At 35.3% G+C, this 21985-nt stretch overlaps 1 protein-coding gene across 2 annotated transcripts in view; it reads left to right on the forward strand.

The window, feature by feature from the left end:
* Positions 1-21985, forward strand: part of TET2 (tet methylcytosine dioxygenase 2) — a 91372-nt gene that overhangs the window by 26996 nt on the left and 42391 nt on the right. For both annotated transcript variants that reach the window (XM_008057259.1, XM_021711922.1), the window contains exon 2: positions 14592-18064. In XM_008057259.1, the coding sequence (XP_008055450.1) occupies positions 14638-18064 (3427 nt within the window). In that variant the 5' untranslated portion in view covers positions 14592-14637. The remainder of the gene's footprint in view (positions 1-14591; positions 18065-21985) is intronic.

Genomic DNA, 21985 nt, shown 5'->3' on the forward strand with positions numbered 1-21985 from the left:
CTGCCCCATAGAAAAATGTAATTGCCTACTAATTGCACTCATATTGACCAATCCAGCAATGATAAGGAGCACCAAGTCTGCTTCTCTGTCCTGAACTGATCATCCTCACCTATTCACACTTTGGCTCAGAAGTTGGACAGGGCTGTATTTCATATCTACCTTTTCCTTGTATCAGCTATGTCAAAACACTTTACTCTCTTAGCTTCTGTTTACTTACATTTAAAATAAGGTATAAATTATACGTTTCAGGCCAAAAGTAATCTTTGCGATGACTTAGTTCAAATAAGCCCCAGTAGGTATTTACCATTACCAGTTTTAGAGAATCATAGTGTTTCAGATCTCAAGAGGACCTTAAATGTAATTATGTTTATTTCCCTCATATTACATTGTAGCTTTTTTAAAAAATTAAGATGTTTGGAGGTTGTGTCTTGCTCACGCATGTAGAACCAAAGCTCAGATTTTTGTTCTGACTAGCTGGTTATATATATTAACTCTACATACACACACACACACACACATACACATATACACATGCACGCACACACATACACATCTTGTCTACCAAATTAAATAATCAAAAAGTTATAAAGATAGAGACCATTTCTTATACTATGCCCTGATCCCATAGATTGTGTTTCCAGAAGAAACTTTTAGAAGGAAAAATTTTTATAGTCTTTGTTTCTATTTTAATAACATCTAAAACATGCGCTATGATCTTTAAATGTTTATAAGAGCTTTTAATATCAGAGAAGATTAGCGTAATCTTCATAATGTATGGGAACATTCATGTATGTTTCTGATGAATACATGATTATATGATGCTCTTTTAAAGCATCTGTGTAGTTGAAGTTGTTCGTTTTCCTAATACTTTACCCACTAGAGAATTTATTTTACTTTTTTTTCTGGATGAACTAAGATAATTTTATTTATATTATGAAGCAGTGTTAGCAGTTTTCATTAGGACTGGCATATATTGAAGTATTTTAATTGATAGCCCATCAATGGGCAATTGATTTAAATGGCATCTCCATTATTAACCTTTAAGTAGAATATTAATCTTACCTTCAAGAATAACTTTGTAACACCCTAAAAGTTAACCAAAACATGATAATTGCTAATTGTTCCATAATAGGAAGAAGAAAAAGAATTAGGTTGTCGTGGTAACTGTAGTCAGTTAACCCTAGATTAGTGCAAAGATGGAGCTGTTCTGGCTGGGTGCAGTGGCTCATGTCTGTAATTCCAGCACTTCGGGGGAATCCAAAGTGGGAGGAGTACTTGAGCCCAGGAGTTTGAGACTAGCCTGGGTAGCATAGTGAGATCCCTGTCTTTACAAAAAAATAAAATTAAAAAATTAGCTGGGTGTGTGGCATGTACCTATAGTCCCAGCTACTTTGGGAGGCTGAGGTGTAAGGATCACCTGAGCCCAGGAGGTCAAGACTTCAATGAGCTGTGATTATGCCACTACACTCCAGCCTCAGTGACAGAGTGAGACCCTGACTCAAAAAACAAAAAGATGACTGTGTAATATTACATCATGTATATGTATCACATTTTTTTATTCAGTTCGCTTTTGATGGGCAGCATGGTTGGTTTCATGTTTTTGCTATTGTGAATAATGCTGTAATAAATATGCATGTGACCAGGCAAAATGAGTACCAATGGGAGGGCCAAACTTTACCTTCACAGTGACCACTTATGTACCTAACCCTGAATTGTACCTCACATCTTTAAAATACAAATAAATAAATAAAAAGAAAAAAAAGATAGAGCTGTTCAAGTTTGCACAGAACATCTCAACAGCACGGATGGCATGCCTTTTGGGACAATAGTAGGGAACAAAGCATCTTGGGTAAAATACAGTGCCTAATTGCCAAAATGCCTGTGTTGCAAGGATCTCTGGTATTGAGTTTTACAATAAAATATTGGGTATGTTATAGTTTGATTCACATTAAATTTTAGACCCCCCTGGGGATGTGGCAATTTAGTTGACTGTAATATCATTAACTTCTACATTTTGATAGTTTTTCCATTCTTGATTTTAGGGCTGAAGACATGGGACAGTATATCCAATAATAGCAAATTACACACTTATACATTAAGATCATCTTGGTGAATTAGATGTTTATTATGTCATTTGGCTCCAAGTTTTTGTTCACATTTCACTATCACAATGAGACTTACTCCAACTATGAAGGGGGACCCAAAAAGACTTGGAGTTTATTTATTTAAAAAATGTGTTTTATTCTTATGTGTTTAAATTTCAGACACCTTCAAAATAGTGTCTGTTTAGTACATCTTGAGCTTTTTCCACTGCTCAAGACAATTTTTGAACTTGTCAATTTTATTTTTATTTTAACGATATGGGGTACAGTTCAGGGTTAGGTATACAAATCGTCATTGCACAGGTAAAGTTTGAGCCTCACTTTGATGCCTTTTAGTACACCCGCTGTTTTGGTTTGTTTAGTCTCTTTCACATCAGCAGAAGATTTCCCTTAGAGGAACTTTTTTATCTGGAAAACAAACAAAAAAAGTCGTTCAGGCAAGATCAGGTGAATAGGGAGTGTGAGGCACCATGCCATGTTGTTTTTAGTCAAAAACTGCCGAACACTCAGAACGGTGTGGGCAAGTTGTTCATGTAAATCACCCATCATGAAATGAGCAAACCCATTGAAAGAATCTCCAGAAAAACTCACTGAAGCTGAATGCAGTCTCTCTCAACAATGCTAGCTGGTACACTGATGCCAATGAGCTCCTAGAACACTTACCTAACGGGGAAAAGCATTATGACAAGGGACCACCCTTCCAAAAGATAATTCTAGGTTTTTGGGCAGTCCTCTTTCATATATAGTATCTAACACTGCAATCCCATCCCCAATGCTCTTTGTTTTTCATAAACTGCCCTGCTTTTTTATATTTTTCCCTTAACACTCAACATCTTATCAAGCCATACAATTTACTGCCTTATGTTTCTCTTCTTGTTAGAATATCAGGCCCAAGAGGACAGGAATGTTTATCTTTTTTGTTCAGTGGTGAATTGCTGGTGGCTACAGTAGGGCCTAGCATACAGAATATGTTCAATGAATATTTATTGAATGAAAGAATGAACACCTTGATGGAATATTTTTATGATAACTCTGCCAATGTCATTACATAAAAACATTGAATGATTATGAACCCTGCTAGAAATTACATAAAGTTCTTATATATTACTAGAAGTCATTTTGTAGAATTTATATAACTTCTATTTTTTTTAAAAAATCATACCTCGAGGTCTAAAAATGAAAGTATGTTTTTTCTCTATAGTTGCTCCCAAATATACGCTGATAGTTTTCCTCCACCATTTTCCCTATGGTGTCTTCTTGAGCGGATTCCATAATTTTTGAACCATCATTTGGTTGTTAAAACAATTTTATTTCAGTCTTTGAAATTCCATTCTATTCATTTTAAAACTCTCAACTCAAGCCAGAATCAGTGCTCTTCTCTGTCAGCACAGGCTTCAACTCTGGCTCTAACACTTGTAGTTGAGAGTAGGAGAGTCTCACTCTGAGTGCCTCTTCTCCCTCTCCTTCTCTCTGTCAAGTACCAGCCTCTAGGAGATCAGGCAAGGCTGAGGAAGGATGAAAAGGAGCTCAGGGCTCCTTATGTACCTGAATGAGCCTGCAGAATCTTGGATGTTGCTATTTTTGCACCTGACCAAAATGTTAACTACTCGTTGAAGGCCAGTATTTTCAACTGGCTACTGAACCCTCTCAGGGGCAGGCATCCAAATACTGACACTCTTTGACACACAGAAGAGTTCTTCAAGGAGGCCTACAGAAGCTCTCACTGTCCAGCTCCCTCATATGTGAGGCCTGTCTCCCTCTCACTATACCTACTTTTATATCTCTTCTATCACCATACCCACTTGAGCTTTGCCTACCGAGTCCACCTCAGAGTTTCTTTCTGCTGGGGTTTTCTTGCCCCCCAGAAAGATGCTCCAATAGGACATCAGCCTAATCAAGCCTAAACAATTTATATGGTTTTTAGTTTTTATAGTGCTTTTTTTTTTTAAGTGGAAGTTTCAAGCACTGGATAAAGTGTATCCTAGATAGTCTTCCTGTAAGGACAACTGTCTCACAATTAATCGTGGAAGTGGACAGAAATTTTTAAAATGTGAATTTTTCAATAATTTATGAGAAATAAATAATGTTTGTGATAAATTATATTTCTAATTGTGTTTGATAGTTTTTTCTCTCAGCATGTAGTTTGGTGAGCCTTGGAGAGAGGTGAGGAATAAGCCCAAATTCAAGAAACAATTCCAGGATTAACTGATAACTAGTAAAATATCATGCCCATCTTACCAATGGGAAACTGGTTGGTTGACCTGGGTTGCAAGCTGTAAACAGATGTATTTCTAAACTACCAGGTGTCTCCACATCTTAAATGCAGTCTCTGCCTCTGAGTTTGTTCTACCTCTAACCTTCAGTGGCTTTCCTGGTAAATTTTCACCGGGAAAATTTAATAATCTATAAATTATTAAATTTTGTTTATATTGTTATTTTAAGATAAGAAACAAATTTTAAAACTGCAAACATGGACATCAAACAATCCTGACTGAGGATTATGAAAAATCTGGTCAAGCCTCCCATCTAAGCACATGGGGTGTGTGGGGTGTGTGTGTGTGTGTGTGTGTGTGTGTGTGTGTATTCTCTAATTAACATGCAGGAACTTTCTCTGAGGACTTTGACGTACTTGTGTGTTCAATAATCCTTTTTCAAGAGATATGAAGTATATCTTCAGATTTCCTAATACTAGGATTGAGAAATATTAAATCAGCTTTCCAATAAAAATATTAACTCACCTCACATTCTTCATATTTAATCCATATATGAAACATTATTTCCAGGCTTAACATACAGCTTGGATACATTAATTTTGCTGTTGATAATACATGTTTTAGATTGATTTACTCTTTTTTTCTTTAAAATTTTTACCTCGATATAATTTAATAAATTAATGTTAATAGTAAATTAATGAGGAGTAGTTTTTAATTTCATAAGAAATGTCCTATTAAAAAAAACACTTCGCTTACCACAAAAGTCAGACTTGGCAAACATACTACTATTTCATAGTAATTAAGAAAGTCAGACTAAATGGAGAGAATTTGATAGATGAAGAAGATAAGAATTTAAACCAATATTTCAGTTCGGATTTTAGCACTAACCATAGGGAAATCGAATGGATGATAATAAAGTCTATTCTGCATACATCTCAAAATAAGTGTATAATTGACACAAATTATGTCCTATTTTGGTAGGAAGAATCTAAAATAGTGTTAGAGAATAGTGCTATCTACGCAGGAGGTGTAGCTAAATATGTCGTCTTTATTCAATGTTTTCCATGTCAAGAAATAATTCATTTCTAACACCCTGAATTACCAATAAGTGCAAAGTCAGCCACAGAACGTGACAAAAATATACACAGTGTTTTCTCTAAGGGTAATACTGAAACATAGTGATTTTAGAAGATACAGTCCCTATAAGTAAACAGTATTAAGTATTTACCTTCATTAATCTGAATATTTCAATGGACAGGACTCCTGGGATGGTGATATTTTATATATACTTGTAATATTGCAACATGCAATCAAAGGCTTTTTATAAGAAAAAAATACACTATCTTATAATATGGCAACTATACAAATCTATAAATTGACTTTTTTGTCCCCTTGAAAAAGCTGATGTAAAGTTTAACTGATGCGTATTTTTTTCTCTTAGAACAGTAAAAGACAGACCACCTACAAAATCAATAAACCAAAAAATTTTAAAAAGCAAAAACAAAAAGCCCTCTTCACAATTTTTTAGCATCATCTACAGTTTTATGTGGTGAGATACAGCTACCATTCCTGAGTGATCCAAAAAGAGTCAAATGGTGTTGAGCTAAATTACAAACCTAAATGCATATTGGTGAAATGAGATGCTGACCCATTTGCACACTAATGTGCTATTTTTAAGTCATGCATCATAGCATCTTCAAAGAGGCCTGTCATAATTATGATGGATTAGACTGCAGAGTCAGTCCTAGATGCAGTAACAGTTTCACAGATGCTGCCGGTGCGACTTGAATTTATAATAAATTATTGTCAGAGAGGCAGGAGAAGGCACAAAATCAAATATTAAAGGAAACTGCTATGGTTAAAACCTGTTTTGGTCTTAGGAAACCAAATGTTAGGTACTAGTCAAAAGGCCAGTATTTTCAAATGAGATAAACATACTTCATAAATGTATACCTCTGATTTAGAAGATAAAGCATAACATAATTTCTTAATTGACATATCAGTTAATCTGTTTGTCTCATACCTTATGAAAAATTATTCTGGGGCATTAGCTTAAATCATGGAGCAGCCATATGATAATTGTCACACATTTCTATTTATGCTAAATTACCTGGTTATAATTTGACCTTTAAAATTTCCCCACAAAAATAGGTATTTAGAGTAAATAGAACTACTTATTTTGGTTCTTTAGAAGGCCCTGTTTTATAAGAAATATTAAACTATGGGGAAAAAAGAAAAGACAAATAATATGATTAGTGAGATCTAAATTATGACTTTTTCTTTAATTGTGATTTAATTAATGTCTGTCATTTAGGTAACTAATAATTTCTAAAACTGTCTTTTTAGACTTTTTAAGAAAAATGCCAAAGTTACTTTTATAATTTGAGTGTTATATTTTGTTCATTATTAAAGTTTAATTCACCTTTTTTTTAAAAGCAGGATTCATTGAAAGGACAGAAAAGCTCCCAGAGCAGGGGGGACCCAAGGGGGTTTCCCCACCTTGCTTTTTTTTTTTTTGAAAAAACCTCATGCTGTACCACATAATCAAATACCCTGTGTGTGTGTGTGTGTGTGTGTGTGTGTGTGTGTAGTTTGAATAATGAGCTATGTGTTACATTTTGATCAGCAAAACTAACTTTATAGTAAAGTAGATAAACATGCCTAGGTTAAAAGTCCAATAATCAGAAAAGCTTCCATAAGTCATTTGTTGAATGTTACTAGTTTTTTAATGTTTTTAAAATTGCACTCCATTGAGTTTTTTATGTGGTCTCCTCTGTACTTGAGGAATATTGATGCACACTGCTACTTAGATCACTGGTTCTTCTGCTGATGGGTATCTTTGATGAACATTCATTGTCAGCCTTTTAAAACTGCCTTTAAGTTAATGGGTCATTTTTTGTTTCTCTTACTAAGGCAAGAGGAAATGAAGTTAAATTTTATGAGACCAATTTGTATGGATGGTATACATACATTGACAGTGAGAGGTGTTCTTCCCGTCTCCTGTACTTGCATGCACTCGAACAGTCCTGTCGCTTCAAAATAGTCACAGTCCAGGGCAGTGCAGGGGGTATGCATCTTTGTGTTAGTTCCACACCATATCGCTTGCACTAAATAAGGATTCAACTAATGCTTTACTAAATAAATAAATGAACTAATATGTCTTGAGCTGCAATTTTCTCAGTAACATTACCAGGGGAGATTTAAAAATCATTCTCAAAGATTTAAAGAAAAATCATCAGCAATCCAGCACTGCAAAGATAATCTGGAAAGGTAATAAGGAAGAGATAAGAATAACACTGTGGTAGCTTCAAATTCAATTTCCTAAATCTTTATATTTCCATTTTTATTCTGTCAAAAGCGATATAAAGAAACAAAGCCTTGGCAAAAAACAGGCAAAATGCTCTTAATCATGTTAATCATTACAGGCCTGTAGATATGTAATTACATTTTTAAAAATCCTAAACCTAAATTAAAAGGTCAAATGTTGCCAGAGTGTGGATTTGACAATACAACCTAGTCTCTGAATTGCATTTTTCTTAGCATTTTTTGGTAGGAAGAGCTTCAAACAGCTGCCAGAGTGCTTAGGCCTATGCTCTGTGAAGACACTATTTTGATACTTAACCTTGGGCAAATTCCTCAGTTTTCACATATATCAAATAAGAAAATTGAACTAGAGCTTTTCTGGGGCTCTGAAATGTTTTTTACATGGTTAGGATCATTATTACATATTATCACTCATATTTGAATGTCATTTTAGAGTTCTTAGCCTTACAAAAGGTTATAATGCTATTTAGTAATTCTATGAGTAAAAGCCCTTTGTTCATTACAATTCTAGAAATTGGAAACCAAAATAATATGGCATGTATTTGATCTCAGGAAACTATTTTCAAAAAAGAAAACAGAAAGAGATATACACTTTGTTAATATTTCGGTAGCTCTAATAGTGGTATGCTTAGAACCAGTTCATAACAGTTCTCAAGAGCACACTGCAATTTTCAGGAATTTCATGAGCCTTAGGTTGATAGCTGGATATCAGCCATGACCCATAAGAACATCGCTAAAGAATACATTAAAAACTGTAAAATCATTGTAAAGTTTTAACAAAATGCGATGATGTGAAGTATCTATACTATGACAACATCTCTGAGTAAGCTTAACCAATCAGCAATTCCAGGTTTTCTCAAAGGTTCTTCTGCCTCTGCTCTTGTCCATAAACTTCATAACAGCTTTAAGTAAACAATAGTACCTTAATTTTGATTAGCCAGTTTGCTCTTAAGTGAGTTATTGTCCGTGTTGTACAATTATTCTCTAGTCTAAAATGAAAATTCTGTCTCCATCTAAAGAATGATTTTTATAGATACAACTTAATTTGGCAGAGATGATTTCACATTCAGTGAGTTACCATGTATAAAACTCCAAAACCTTAAAAAGTATTTTAATATTTAATTGCAAAAGGGAATGGCATCCTGATTGGTATTGTACACTATATTAATTATATGTTTTCTGGCATAGAAAAAAAAAAAGGATATTTAATCTCAATCCAAAAGAAAAATCATAAGAATTCAAAACGTTTCTGATATCAGTCATCTATAAGAGCATATATAAATGAATAAAAACTCTATATTTGTTCTATAGCCTTTGAGAAGCAAACAGAATATTGCACAAAAATATCTTTATAGCAAAAATTTATATTCATCTGAAAAACAGTTAGTTTGACTTTGAAAAAAGTTATCTTTTTGCAACATTTTAAATCTGTAAAAAAAAACTAATTTAAATCTGTTTTCACTGACAGGTAAATACCTACAAAAATTACCCTTGAAGATATTTTTGTTTTATACAAACATTGACCTTATGTAAAATTGAAAAAACTTTGTATAAATAACACTGTAAAAATGACAACATGAAAGCCTCTTCACAATTTTTACTTTCTTTTTTAAAAATTTTATTTATTTATTTTTAAATTATGGGGTACAATTCAGGATGAGGTATATAGATATTCATTGTGCAGGTACCCTTGTTGATGAGGTGTACCCCCTCTCCTCACTATTTTTACAATGAGAAAAAAATGAACAGGTCTCATTTCTTATCAATGCTTATCAATGTCAGTATAAAAGCACTAGGTGACTGAAAGAGTGCTGTGCAAATGGATTACTGGATCATAATACTCCAGAGGATATATAAAAAAGTGTGGTTTAAGACATATTGTAGCCAAAGAAAATATTATATTTTTCTCCCTCTAAAATGACAATTTGGGGTTTAAATTTTCTGATTCAGATCTATAGATCAATAGAAAATTGTTTTTAAATAAAAAATTATCCTTATCCTAAAACAGAAAGATTAATATATAACTTTCTTACCCTTCCTGGAAAAAGTTCATCATTAAACTTTTTCACATCCAGTGGTTGTACTCAAGAAAGAAATTGCTTTCACAGAGAGAATAGTTCTGTTGATATGTTTAAATTAGTGTTTAAAAATGGCCATTGTATTTAAAACTCCATATTGAAATACATTTCATTTAAGCCACTTTCATTTCTTATTAGGAGCTATTATTATGCTCATAAAGGATTTGCAAACCCCATCTATTGTAATTTTGCCCTTGACACTTTAAAGAATGTCCAAATTTATGTGAAATGACTCATAATACAGACTAATACATTAAATGCTTAAAATAAAATATTTTTATACCTAGAAAATTAAGTAGAACATGTATACAGGGCCTACAAGTTTTATGATACTTATAAACATACACATCTGTATACATGTAACTTATAAACGTACACATCTGTATACATGTAAATATCTTTTGATTGGTCTGTATGTGAAGTGTGGTGGTACAGTTGCGAGAAGAAAGCTTTTTTTTTTTTTTTTTTTGGTAGTATTTTGAAAGCTAATTGACCTAGTCTTATAGAATTTATCTAGGCTTATTTTTGTGCTGCTTAATTTTTGAAAAGTCATAGTTTCCTGAGTTTGGAGAAACCTCTTCTGTCAAAGATTACAAATCAATTTTCACGAGTCTAGAATCTACAGTTTCTATATTAGGGGTTATTGATAACTAAGAGTATTGGTCTCGCCCAAGGCTGTTTAATAGCAATATAAGGTAAGCAATATATGGAGTTTTTCATTTCTTGTATTCACATTAAAGCAAGTTAAAAAAATGAAACTAATGATATAACCCAATATATTCAAAACAGCATCATTCAACATGTAATAAATATTTTTAAAGATTCATATATTTTGCATTTTTTTCACTAACCCTTTGAGCACAAGTGTTTTATTTACACACACAGCACAGCTCGGTTTAAAATAGGCACATTTAAAGGGCTCAGTAGCCATATATGACTAGTTACTACTGTACTGGATGAAGCATATCTAGCTTGTCTCTTAACACTTGAAAGGAAGTAGTTCTGGCAGAAATAAAGACATCACTCTGTTGTTTTTATTTGTCCAATAGGAATAATAACTTTTTAGTATAAATGTTATTTATTAAGTAATACACATGCTTAAAGGTTTGTTGTTTTTTTTTTAAGTAATTTAAAGCAGTCTTCCTTCCAATTTTATTGTCCACTACATATTTCTTTTTCTAGGCGAGAGATTATTTTTATTTATTTTTTGTAAATACACAGGTGTTACATTATTATACATACTGATATGCAGTGTGCTTTAGTTCATTTAGTTGCTTGGAGATACTTCCATCTGACAATGAAGGAGATGCCCCATTCATTTTAGTAGCTGCATGGTATTACATTATGAGACTGTTCCTTAAATTATTTAACACAACCTTTCATAATACTTAGGTTGTTTCTAACCTTTTACTATTGCAAAAGATTGTGCAAATATCACTTAACATACAGATGAGCATGTTTTAGATAAATGTTTGAAAGTGAAAGGTCAAGGAAATTTTTCCTAGAATTTTGCAGATATTGCTAAGTTTTCTTTTGTGGTACTTGCTCCTGCATGCTTCCCAACATGTAGTATTAAAATTTTTTTATCTGCAAATTTGAAAAGAGAAAAACTGTATGAATGATAATGGACATCTTTTTTTAAGTATTTAAGAGTCATGTACATAATTTTCTGTGAACTGTCCATGTTCTTTGTCCATTTTTCTATCGGGTGGTTGTTCTTTGTCAATTTGTAGGAGTCCTATGCATTAAGAAAAGTTTTATGTGACTTTTCACTTTGCGTACATGTTAATTTTAGCATGCATAAATTTTAGCAAACTTTTCCATCTTTTTTTTATGGCTTCTAGATTTTGTGTCACAAACAAAGAATTTCCCCAATTATAATATCATTTTTTAAAAAGTTTTCTTCGACTGTGTTCAATGCTTTTTAGGGTTTGGTTTCCCATATTCAAATAGTAAGTTCATCTAGAGTTTATTTTGGTACAATGTATAAGGGATGGACCAACTTTTATCATTTTTTTCAGAAGACTACCCAGACGTTCCAGTAGTATAGATTTATTTGAAATGCCATCAATATCTCATACAGTATTTCTATGTGCTTGAGTCTATTTTTGACATTCAATTTTACTCCATTGATCTTATTCATAATGTTATCTATTTATGTACAAGCACAAGTTGTTTTAAGTATAGTATCTTTTGTTGCTTTTTAATATTTTCTAATTTGGCTAACACTCCACTCAAGTCCCATTACAATTCTTTTTTAGAATATTCCTGGCTGCCCAATTTGTTTATTTTGCCACAAGAACTTTAAAGCCAGCTTCTTTCATTCCATAAAATATTCTGCTAGTATTTTTAATGAGTACATTAAATGAATAGATTAAATTGACAACTATCCAAGAAAATGTTATAGTTTTCTTTTTTTAACTTGTTTTGTTTTTAAAAATTTGTGTATTACTATGGTTTTAAATTTTTATTAAAATAGGTCTTCAACATTTCCTTTAAAATTTATTTCTAGTGTTTTAATTTTTTATTATAACTACAGTACTTCAGTAAAGTACCTGACTGGTGGTTGTTCTTATATATCGAGGTTATGACTTTTTATTCAGTTGTTTTACTGAATTCTCATCAACTGTGATAGTTTTTCAGTAGATTTTCTTACTTGACCAGCATACAATCTTATTATCTGCAAATAAAGGTAACTTCAGTGTTGCTTGCCAATATTTATATCTTATTTATTCCTCTGTTTCATTTGTCTTATTTAGTAAGCAATATCTATTTTTAAAAGAGCTATTTTTTTAGCCCAAAGGGAAAATAGTTTTAATTTTTTTCTACTTACATTCTTAAAATAAATGTAATGAGAAAAACTGTGGGAAAATAAAGCATGACTGTATCATGCATGGGGAAGCAGAGGCCTTATACAATGGATTATTTAAATTTCTAAGTGCCATTTCTTCCAACTTTCTCTGTTATTTGGACTTTGAAATCTTCATTAGTACTGCTTTCAAAAATGTTTGCATGAATGAATGATTATAAAATGAGCAAATTTGTATCATTCTAGTAAACTTATTGGATGCTCAGTCTAAACATGGCACAAAAAAATGAACATAGTAAAGGCTCTGTTCTTAAGGTGTTTATAGTCCAATGAGAGAAAGTAAACAAAATACAGTTGAGAGTGATATATTCAGTAATAGACTATATAAAAGATATAGGGCCGGGCTCGGTGGCTCAGCCTCTAATCCCAGTGCTTTGGGAGGCTGAGGTGAGTGGGTTGCCTAAGCCCACAGGTTCGAGACCCGCCTGGGCAACTTGGCGAGACCTCATCTCTACAATAAATCAAAAATTAATTGGGCGTGGTAGCATGCGCCTGTAGTTCCAGCTACTTGGAAGGCTGAGGCGGAAGGATCACCGGAGCCCAGCAGGTCGAGGCTGCAGTGGCCAGGAGTGGCCACTGCACTCCAGTCTGGGTGGTGACAGAGTGAGACTCCAACTCAAAAAAAAAAAAAAAAAAGATATAGAAGACACATAGAAATGGGAGCGATTAATTTTTTTAGGATGTAAAAGAACAAATCCAAGGTGAGAGATATTGAAGACAAGTTTAGAGTTCTGTATAGTCACTGAGCAAATAAGAAGATTCAAAAGGCATTCTAGGCTCACAGAAAAACAAAGGCATGAACATCTCTAACAACTTTTTTATGTTTGGGTGTCCATAAGTTGTTGTTATTGTTGGAGTAAAAACTATGAGAGGGGCCTGAGCCTGCAGGTTCGAGACCCACCTGGGCAACTTGGTGAGACCTCATCTCTACAATAAATCAAAACCTCATCTCTACAATAAATCAAAAAATCAGCCGGGCATGGTAGCACGTGCCTGTAATTCCGGCTACATGGAAGACTGAGGCGGAAGGATCGCCGGAGCCCAGCAGGTCAAGGCTGCGGTGGCCGGGAGCGGCCACTGCACTCCAGTCTGAGTGACAGAGTGAGACTCCAACTCAAAAAAAAAAAACTATGAGAGGGAGTAGTTGGAAAGAAAGATAGAAACCTACACATGAAAAGCCAATTAAATTAGTCACAAATTCTCCATAGATGTGGCAGCTGGTCTCTGTAGAGAAAAACATAGAACTACTTAGAAAAGGCATTTTATTAACTACAATTTTCACCCCTTTCCCATCCCATGGGATATTGATAACGCTGAAGGAAGTATGCTGTATCTCTCAAATGTGATTGGATGAAAGAGTTTGAGAATCACTGTTGCAGGCAAAGTGGAGCCACTAAAGTGTGTGGAGGAGAGTATAGCATCAGATACTTATTTTAGAACATTCTCATTGATAACAAATTGAAGGGAAGATTAAAAGTCTGGGGGGAAAGGGCAGTCTGGGCTAGAGAAGAACCTATTTTAAAAAGCTACTGCAGCAGATCATGAGGCAAGATGGTGAAGATCTGAGTTACAAAGTGGCAGTCAAGATGATTCAAGGAATATATAGGAAGTAGAGTTGATAGAATTTAGCAAGTGCTTAGATAAATGAAGTGCTAGGGAAAGAAGAAAGGTTATCTTGTTCTATTCTTAGCATTTTAATAAAAAATAATTATATGGGAAGGAAGTTGATACTAATAACTAGAAATATATGAATTTTCCACATTAGTTGATATTTTGATCATCCTTGTTCTCCATAACCATAAATATTTGAAAGTTGCTGGGAAAACAAGATTAAACACCTCCTGAAGGTAGCCATTGATTGTCACTATGAAATGTGAAAATTAGTATCACAGTTTGCTATGTCTTGGTATTCCAGTATTATTGATGCAATAATTACTTCCTAAGATGTATTATTAGTGTTAGATATACATTAATGCACTTTAACTTTTGTTTCTATGCTCTTTAGAATTCATCCAGAGGGCAGCCTTGTGGATGGCCCCGAAGCAAGCCTGATGGAACAGGATAGAACCAACCATGTTGAGGGCAACAGACTAAGTCCATTCCTGATACCATCACCTCCCGTTTGCCAGACAGAGCCTCTGGCTATAAAGCTCCAGAATGGAAGCCCATTAACTGAGAGAGCTCGTCCAGAAGTAAATGGAGACACCAAGTGGCAGTCTTTCAAAAGTTACTATGGAATACCCCATATGAAGGGAAGCCAGAATAGTCGTGTGAGTCCTGACTTTTTACAAGAAGGTAGAGGGTATTCCAAAGGTTTGCAAGATGGAGGAATAAAACGCACAGTTAGTGAACCTTCTCTCTCTGGGCTCCATCAATACAAGAAATTGAAACAAGACCAAAAGGCTAATGGAGAAAGATGTAACTTCGGGGAAAGCCAAGGAAGAAATGCGAGTGAAAGCAGCAGTCAACCAAACGCCTCCGATTTGAGTGATAAGAAAGAATCTGTGAGCTCTGCAGCTCAAGAAAATACAGTTAAAGATTTCACAAGTTGTTCAACACATAACTGCAGTACATCTGAAAACACAGAGCTTCAGATTCTAAATGAGCAGAAGGGGAAAAATGCTAACTACCATGACAAGAACATTATATTACTTCTTAAAAAAAACGCAGTGCTAATGCCTAATGGTGCTACAGTTTCTGCCTCTTCCATGGAAAACACACATGGTGAACTCCTGGAAAAAACACTGTCTCAATATTATCCAGATTGTGTTTCCATTGCGGTGCAGAAAACCACATCTCACATAAATGCCATTAACAGTCAGGCTACTAATGAGTTGTACTGTGAGATCACTCACCCATTGCATACCTCAGGGCAGAACAATTCCTCACAGACCTCAAACTCTGAGCTGCCTCCAGAGTCAGCTGCAGTGGTGACTGAGGCCTGTGATGCTGATGATACTAATAATGCCAGTAAACCAGCTGCAATGCTGAATGCCTGTCCTTTTCAGAAACCAGAGCAACTACAACAACAAAAATTGGTTTTTGAGATATGCCCATCTCCTGCAGAAAACAGGAACATCCAAGGAACCACAAAGCTAGTATCTGGTGAAGAATTCTATTCAGGTTCTAGCAGCAATTTGCAAGCTCCTGGTGGCAGCTCTGAATGGTATTTAAAGCAAAATGAAATAAATGGTGCTTACTTCAAGCAAAGCTCAGTGTTCACTAAGGATTCCTTTTCTGTCACTACCACATCACCACCATCACAATTGCTTCTTTCTTCCCCTCCTCCTCTTCCACAGGTTCTTCAGCTTCCATCAGAAGGAAAAAGCACTCTGAATGATGGAGTTTTAGAAAAACACCATCACTACCCCAACCAAAGTAACACAGCTCTTTTAAGGGAAGTGAAAAGAGAGGGTCAACCTGAGGTACAACCATCCCAGAGTCCTAACCCATCTACACAGGTATCCAACCCCTCTTTGATGGTTTCAGAGAGACCTCAGAATAATTGTGTTAACAAGAATGACATACGAACTCCAGGGACAATGACTGCTCCACTGTGTTCTGAGAAAACAAAACTAATATCAGAACATCTCAAGCATAACCCACCAATTTTTGATAGCAGTGGAGATCTGCAAGATCACCGCCAGCAGTTGACGAGACACAAAGAGCAAGGGATTCTGAAGAGTCGAAATAAGGAACAAACACAAGATCTCATGCCTTCAACACAGCACTATCTAAAACCAGGATGGATTGAATTGAAGGCCCCTCATTTTCATCAAGCAGAATCCCATCCAAAACGTAATGAGGCATCACTGCCATCAGTTCTTCAGTATCAGTCCATCTCCTCCAATCCAATGACCTCCAAACAATACACTGGAAATTCTAGCATGCCTGAGGGACTCCTGAGGCAAGCTTACATCCAGAAAACAATGCAGCTGGAGCAGAAGTCACAAACGTACAAAGTCATAATGAATCAAGGGCAGTCTCAAGGTACAGTGGACCAACACTTTCAGTTCCAAAAACTTTCACACCAGGTGCACTTCTCCAAGAAAGACCATTCACCTGAAGCTCACATGCATTCAATATGTGCCCCCAGATTTCATTTTCAACAAAGAGCAGATCCCCAGTCTGAGAAACTCATGTCCCCTTTGTTAAAACAGCACTTGAATCCACAGGCTTCAGATACTGAGCCATTTTCAAACTCACATCTTTTGCAACATAAGCCTCATAAGCAGGCAGCACAAACACAACCATCCCAGAATTCACATCTCCCTCAAAACCAGCAACAGCAACAAAAGTTACAAATGAAAAATAAAGAACAAATGCCCCAGACTTTTCCCAATCCCCAAAGTAACAATGATCAGCAAAGAGAAGAATTGTTGTTTGGCAAGATTAAAGTGGAAGAATGCTTTCATGGTGAAAATCAGTATTCAAAATCAAGTGAGTTCCAGACTCATAATACCCGAGTGGGCCTGGAGGAAGTACAGAATATGAATAGCAGAAATTTCCCTTATAATCAGACGTTGAAATCAAGTGCAAGCAAAGTACAGATTTCTTGTTCAAATAATACACACCTAGTTCCAGAGAATAAAGAACAAACTATACACTCTGAACTTTTTTCAGGAAACAAGACTCAAAATTTGCATCACATGCAATATTTTCCAAATAATGTGACCCCAAAGCAAGACGTTCTTCACAAGTGCTTTCAAGAACAAGAACAGAAACCACAGCAAGCTTCAGTTCTACAGGGATATAAAAGTGGAAACCAAGACATGTCTGGTCACCAAGCTGCACAACTCTCTCAACAAAGGTACTTGATGCATAACCAAGCAAATGCTTTCCCTGTACCTGACCAAGGAGGAAGTCGAAGTCACATTCAGACCCTTCCCCAGAAGGACATTCAAAAGCATGCTGCTCTAAGGTGGCATCTCTTACAGAAGCAAGAACAGCAGCAAACACAACAATCCCAAACTGAGTCTTGCCATAGTCAGATGCACAGGCCAGTTAAGATTGAACCTGGATCCAAGTCCCATGCCTGTATGCACCCCATGTCATCACAGCCAGAAAACAAAGCGTGGAAAAAGATAACTAAGCAAGAGATTCCACCTCCAAACTGTGATAATATGCAGCAAAAGAGCATCATTGAGACCATGGAGCAGCATCTGAAGCAGTTTCAGGTCAAATCGTTATTTGATCATAAGGCTCTCACGCTCAAATCACAGAAGCAAGTAAAAGTTGAAATGTCGGGACCAGTCACAGTTTTAACCAGACAAACCACTGCTGCAGAACTTGATGGCCACACCTCAGCTTTAGAGCAGCAAGCAACTTCTTCAGAAAAGACACCAACCAAAAGAACAGCTGGTTCTGTTCTCAATAATTTTTTAGAGTCACCTTCCAAATTACTAGATACTCCTATAAAAAATTTATTGGATACACCTGTCAAGACTCAATATGATTTTCCATCATGCAGATGTGTAGGTAAGTGCCAGAAATGTACTGAGGCTCATGGTGTTTATCTAGCATTAGCAAATTTATCTTGGGATATGGAATTTTCTTTCTTTTTTTAAATCTTGAGACTGGTAGCGATTTGTAAAGGTTCATAAAAATATGAAGCTTACTTTTTTGTCTTTAAATTACAGATGGCTTGTGTCATGTGAGAAAGAACATCTATAAAATTTTTCCCCAAAATTTAAATTGTGCGTATGCATTTTTCCCTCTAGTCAGACCCTATAAAATTTGAACCCATCTATTTAACCCTTTGTATATTATCTCCTGGAGGGACAGCCAGTTAATGGAAAATCTATTAAAATGGAAAATTGACTACCATATCCAATCTAATGTAGGAGCTTTCAATATTTTTTTAAATTCGAGGTTAAATGTATTAATAATTTTACAAGCTTTCTGGATAATGAAGAAGTTATTATCTTCAGTCTTGGTGAGTTGGGAAAATTATACCGAAGCTCTTAGTACTCATAAGATTGCCTTTCCTTCATTTATACTCTTGAAACATTGTGATTTATATTCATTTTGATACCATTTTCTCTAAAGTTTAATCTTTTGTATTTAAAAAAAATGATACAGGCATACCTCAGAGATATTGCAGGTTTGGTTCCAGATCAGCACCATAAAGCTAATGTTGCAATAAAGCAAATTACAAGATTTTTGTTTCCCAGTATAATTAAAAGTTATATGTATACTATACTGTAATCTATATGCCAGTGATCATCTGAACCTTCAGTGAGTTCTAATCTTTTTGCTAGTGGAGAATCTTGCCTCAATGTTGATTGTTGCTGACTGATCAGGATAATGGTTACTGAAGGTTGGGGTAGCTAAGGCTGTTTCTTAAAATAAGACAACAATGAAATTTGCTGCATCAATGAACTCATTCACTAAAGATTTCTCTGTAGCATGCAGTGGTGTTTGATTGTATTTGTCCCACAGTAAGATTTCTTTTAAAATTGGACTCAGTCCTCTCAAACCCTACTGCTGCTTTAGCTCCTGTTTCAGTAATATTCAAAATTCTTTGTCATTTCAACGTTTACAGCATCTTAATCAGCAGTAGATTCCATCTCAAAAAAAATTTTTTTCTTTTCTCTTCCATAAGAAGCAGCTCCTTATTCATTCAAGTTTTATCATGATATTGTAGCAATTCAGTCACATTTTCAGGATCTACTTCTACCATATCTGTAGTTGTTCCTCTGTTGAAGTCTTGAATCCCTCAAAGTCATCCATGAGGGTTGGAACCAACTTCTTCCAAATTCCTATTAATGCGGATATTTGTCCCTCTTGTATGAACCTCCTTAATAGCTTCTGGAATAGTAAATCCTTTCCAGAATGTTTTCAACTTACTTTTTTCCTGATCCTTTAGCAGAATCACTGTCTATGGAAGCTACAGGCTAACAAAATATATTTCTTAAATAATAAGACTTGAAAGTCAAAGTGACTCCTTCATCCATGAGCTGCAGAATGGATGTTGTGTTAGCAGGTATAAAAACAACGTTAATCTTGTACATCTCCCTCAGAGCTCTTGCATGCCTATGGTGCATTTTCAGTGAGCAGTAATATGTTGAAAGGAATCTTTTTCTGAGAAGTTCTCAATAGTGGGCTTAAAATGTTCTGTAAACCATGCTGTGAACAGAGATGCTGTCAACCAGGCTTTGTTTTTCTATTTATAAAGTACAGGCAGAGTAGATTTAGCATAATTCTTAAGAACCCTAGTATTTGCAGAATAGTAGTTGAGCACTGACTTCTACCTAAAGTCACCAGCTGCATTATTCCCTAACAAGAGAGTCAACCTGTCCTCTGAAGCTTTGAAGCCAGGTACTGACTTCTCTCTAACTTTGAAAATCTTGTTGTAACACCCCAAAACAATTACAATAGTAATGTCAAAGATCACTGGTGGCATCTTCCACAACTTCATTGAAATCTGTTGTGTAGTATAGCCACCTTCATCGATTATCTTAGCTAGATCTTCCAGATAACTTGCTGGCATTTCTAAATCAGCAAGTGCTGCTTCACCTTGGTGTCTTTTCTTTTCTTTTCTTTTCTTTCTTTTTTTTTTTTGAGTTGGAGTCTCACTCTGTCATCCAGGCTAGAGTGCAGTAGCATGCTCCCGGCCACCGCAGCCTTGACCTGTTGGGCTCAGTCAATCCTTCTGCCTCATCCTTCCAAGTAGCCAGAACCACAGGCACATGCTACCATGCCCAGTTAGTTTTTTTATTTATTGTAGGGGCAAGGTCTCACCATATTGTCCAGGCTAGTCTTGATGAACCTCTGCTAGCTTTCAACTTCTGCAGTTTCCTCACTTCTCTCGGCTTTAATAAAATTAAGGAGAATTAAGGCCTTGTTCTAGATTGGGTTTTGCCATAAGAGAATGTTGGTTTGATCTTTTGTCCAGGTCACTAAAACTTTCCTCATATCAGCAACAAAGCTGTTAACATTTTTGTATTCACTGGAGTAGCACGTTTAATTTCCTTTGAAAGCTTGCCCTTTGCATTCACAACTTGCCTAACTGGTGCAAACGGCCTAGCTTTAGACTGTCTTTGCTTTCAACATGCCTTCTTCTTTGAGGTGAATGATTTCTAGCTTTTGACTGAAGGTGAGAAACGCTGCTCTTCCTTTCACTTGAACACTTAGCAGCTATTATAGGTTGTTAATTGGTCCAGTTTCAATGTTGTGTCTCAGGGTATAGGGAGGCCCACAGAGAAGGAGAGAAATAGGGGAATGGCTGATCAGTGGAGCAGTCAGTAGTGCACATAACATTCATTGATTATGTTTGCTGTCTTAGATAGATGCAGTTTGTGGCACCCCAAAACAATTACAATAGTAATGTCAAAGATCACTGATCACAGATATAATAGTAACCCAAGTTTTTGAAATAGTGAGAAAATTGCCAAAGCATGACTCAGAGACAGAAGTGAGCACATGCTTGATACAGCGTTGCAACAAACCTTCAAATTATGGAAAGAAAAAAAAAGCTGCAAAGCACAATAAAATGGAGTACAATAAAGCAAGGTATGCCTGTAATCCCATTTTAAAACAAAGATATCTTTGTTGAAATTCAGGATATAATATGTCTGTAGGAATAGGGTAACATTTTTGCTGATGGATATGGATATATATATGGGTAGAGATGAAGATCTTAAAGCTACTCAGCTTGGATATAGTGCAAGACATTTGAAAAGACAAATTTAAATTAGTGTGACCAATGGCCCACCCACTCCATCTTATCCTTCTTACAATGGTAGCCCACACTTTGTAGGAGGATTGAGGGAGGACCCACACTGCCCATCTTGTGTGTGGTTATTAAGTTGCCTCACTGGGCTAAAGTTCTACACGTGTGTCATAGATAACATTAGGTAAGTTATAATCATCTTCACTAAATTCTTTTAACTCCTTAACCCTGTCTTCTCACTTCTCTATCTTCAGTGGTTTGCAATAGTCCCTTCCTTTTACCTGACTCTCCAGAATTTTTTCTCATCATAAATTGTTCTAAAGTGCATTCAAGTATAGGTCTGGATTGAATATTCTTATTTTCAAAGCAGCATAATTAAATGTGTGGGAACACAAGAAAAAGGGATCCTTGACCCTTTTTCAACCAAGCAGTATTCTGGGGGTGGACTAGAACCAGAAATTTTATTTTTAATCTTTTAAAATCCAAATGGCAGGCAAGTTTCCAGTTAGCTTTAAAAAAATTTTTCAGCTTAAAAAATTGGGTTGTAGTTGCTACTACATATAATCATTCTAATGCCCTCACTGTTTTGTTTAGTTTCACTTATTTGGATTAAAACAAATAATTTTTATCCCATGTCTGAAATGTAATTTAATATGTTTTTATCCAACAGCCAGCATGTACATATACTTAATTATTTGGCACATTTTCTAATAGACCAGTCCATC

This window comes from Carlito syrichta, unplaced genomic scaffold (genome assembly GCF_000164805.1).
Source record: "Carlito syrichta isolate Samal-C Ts95f unplaced genomic scaffold, Tarsius_syrichta-2.0.1 Scaffold302914, whole genome shotgun sequence".
Lineage (NCBI taxonomy): Eukaryota > Metazoa > Chordata > Mammalia > Primates > Tarsiidae > Carlito > Carlito syrichta.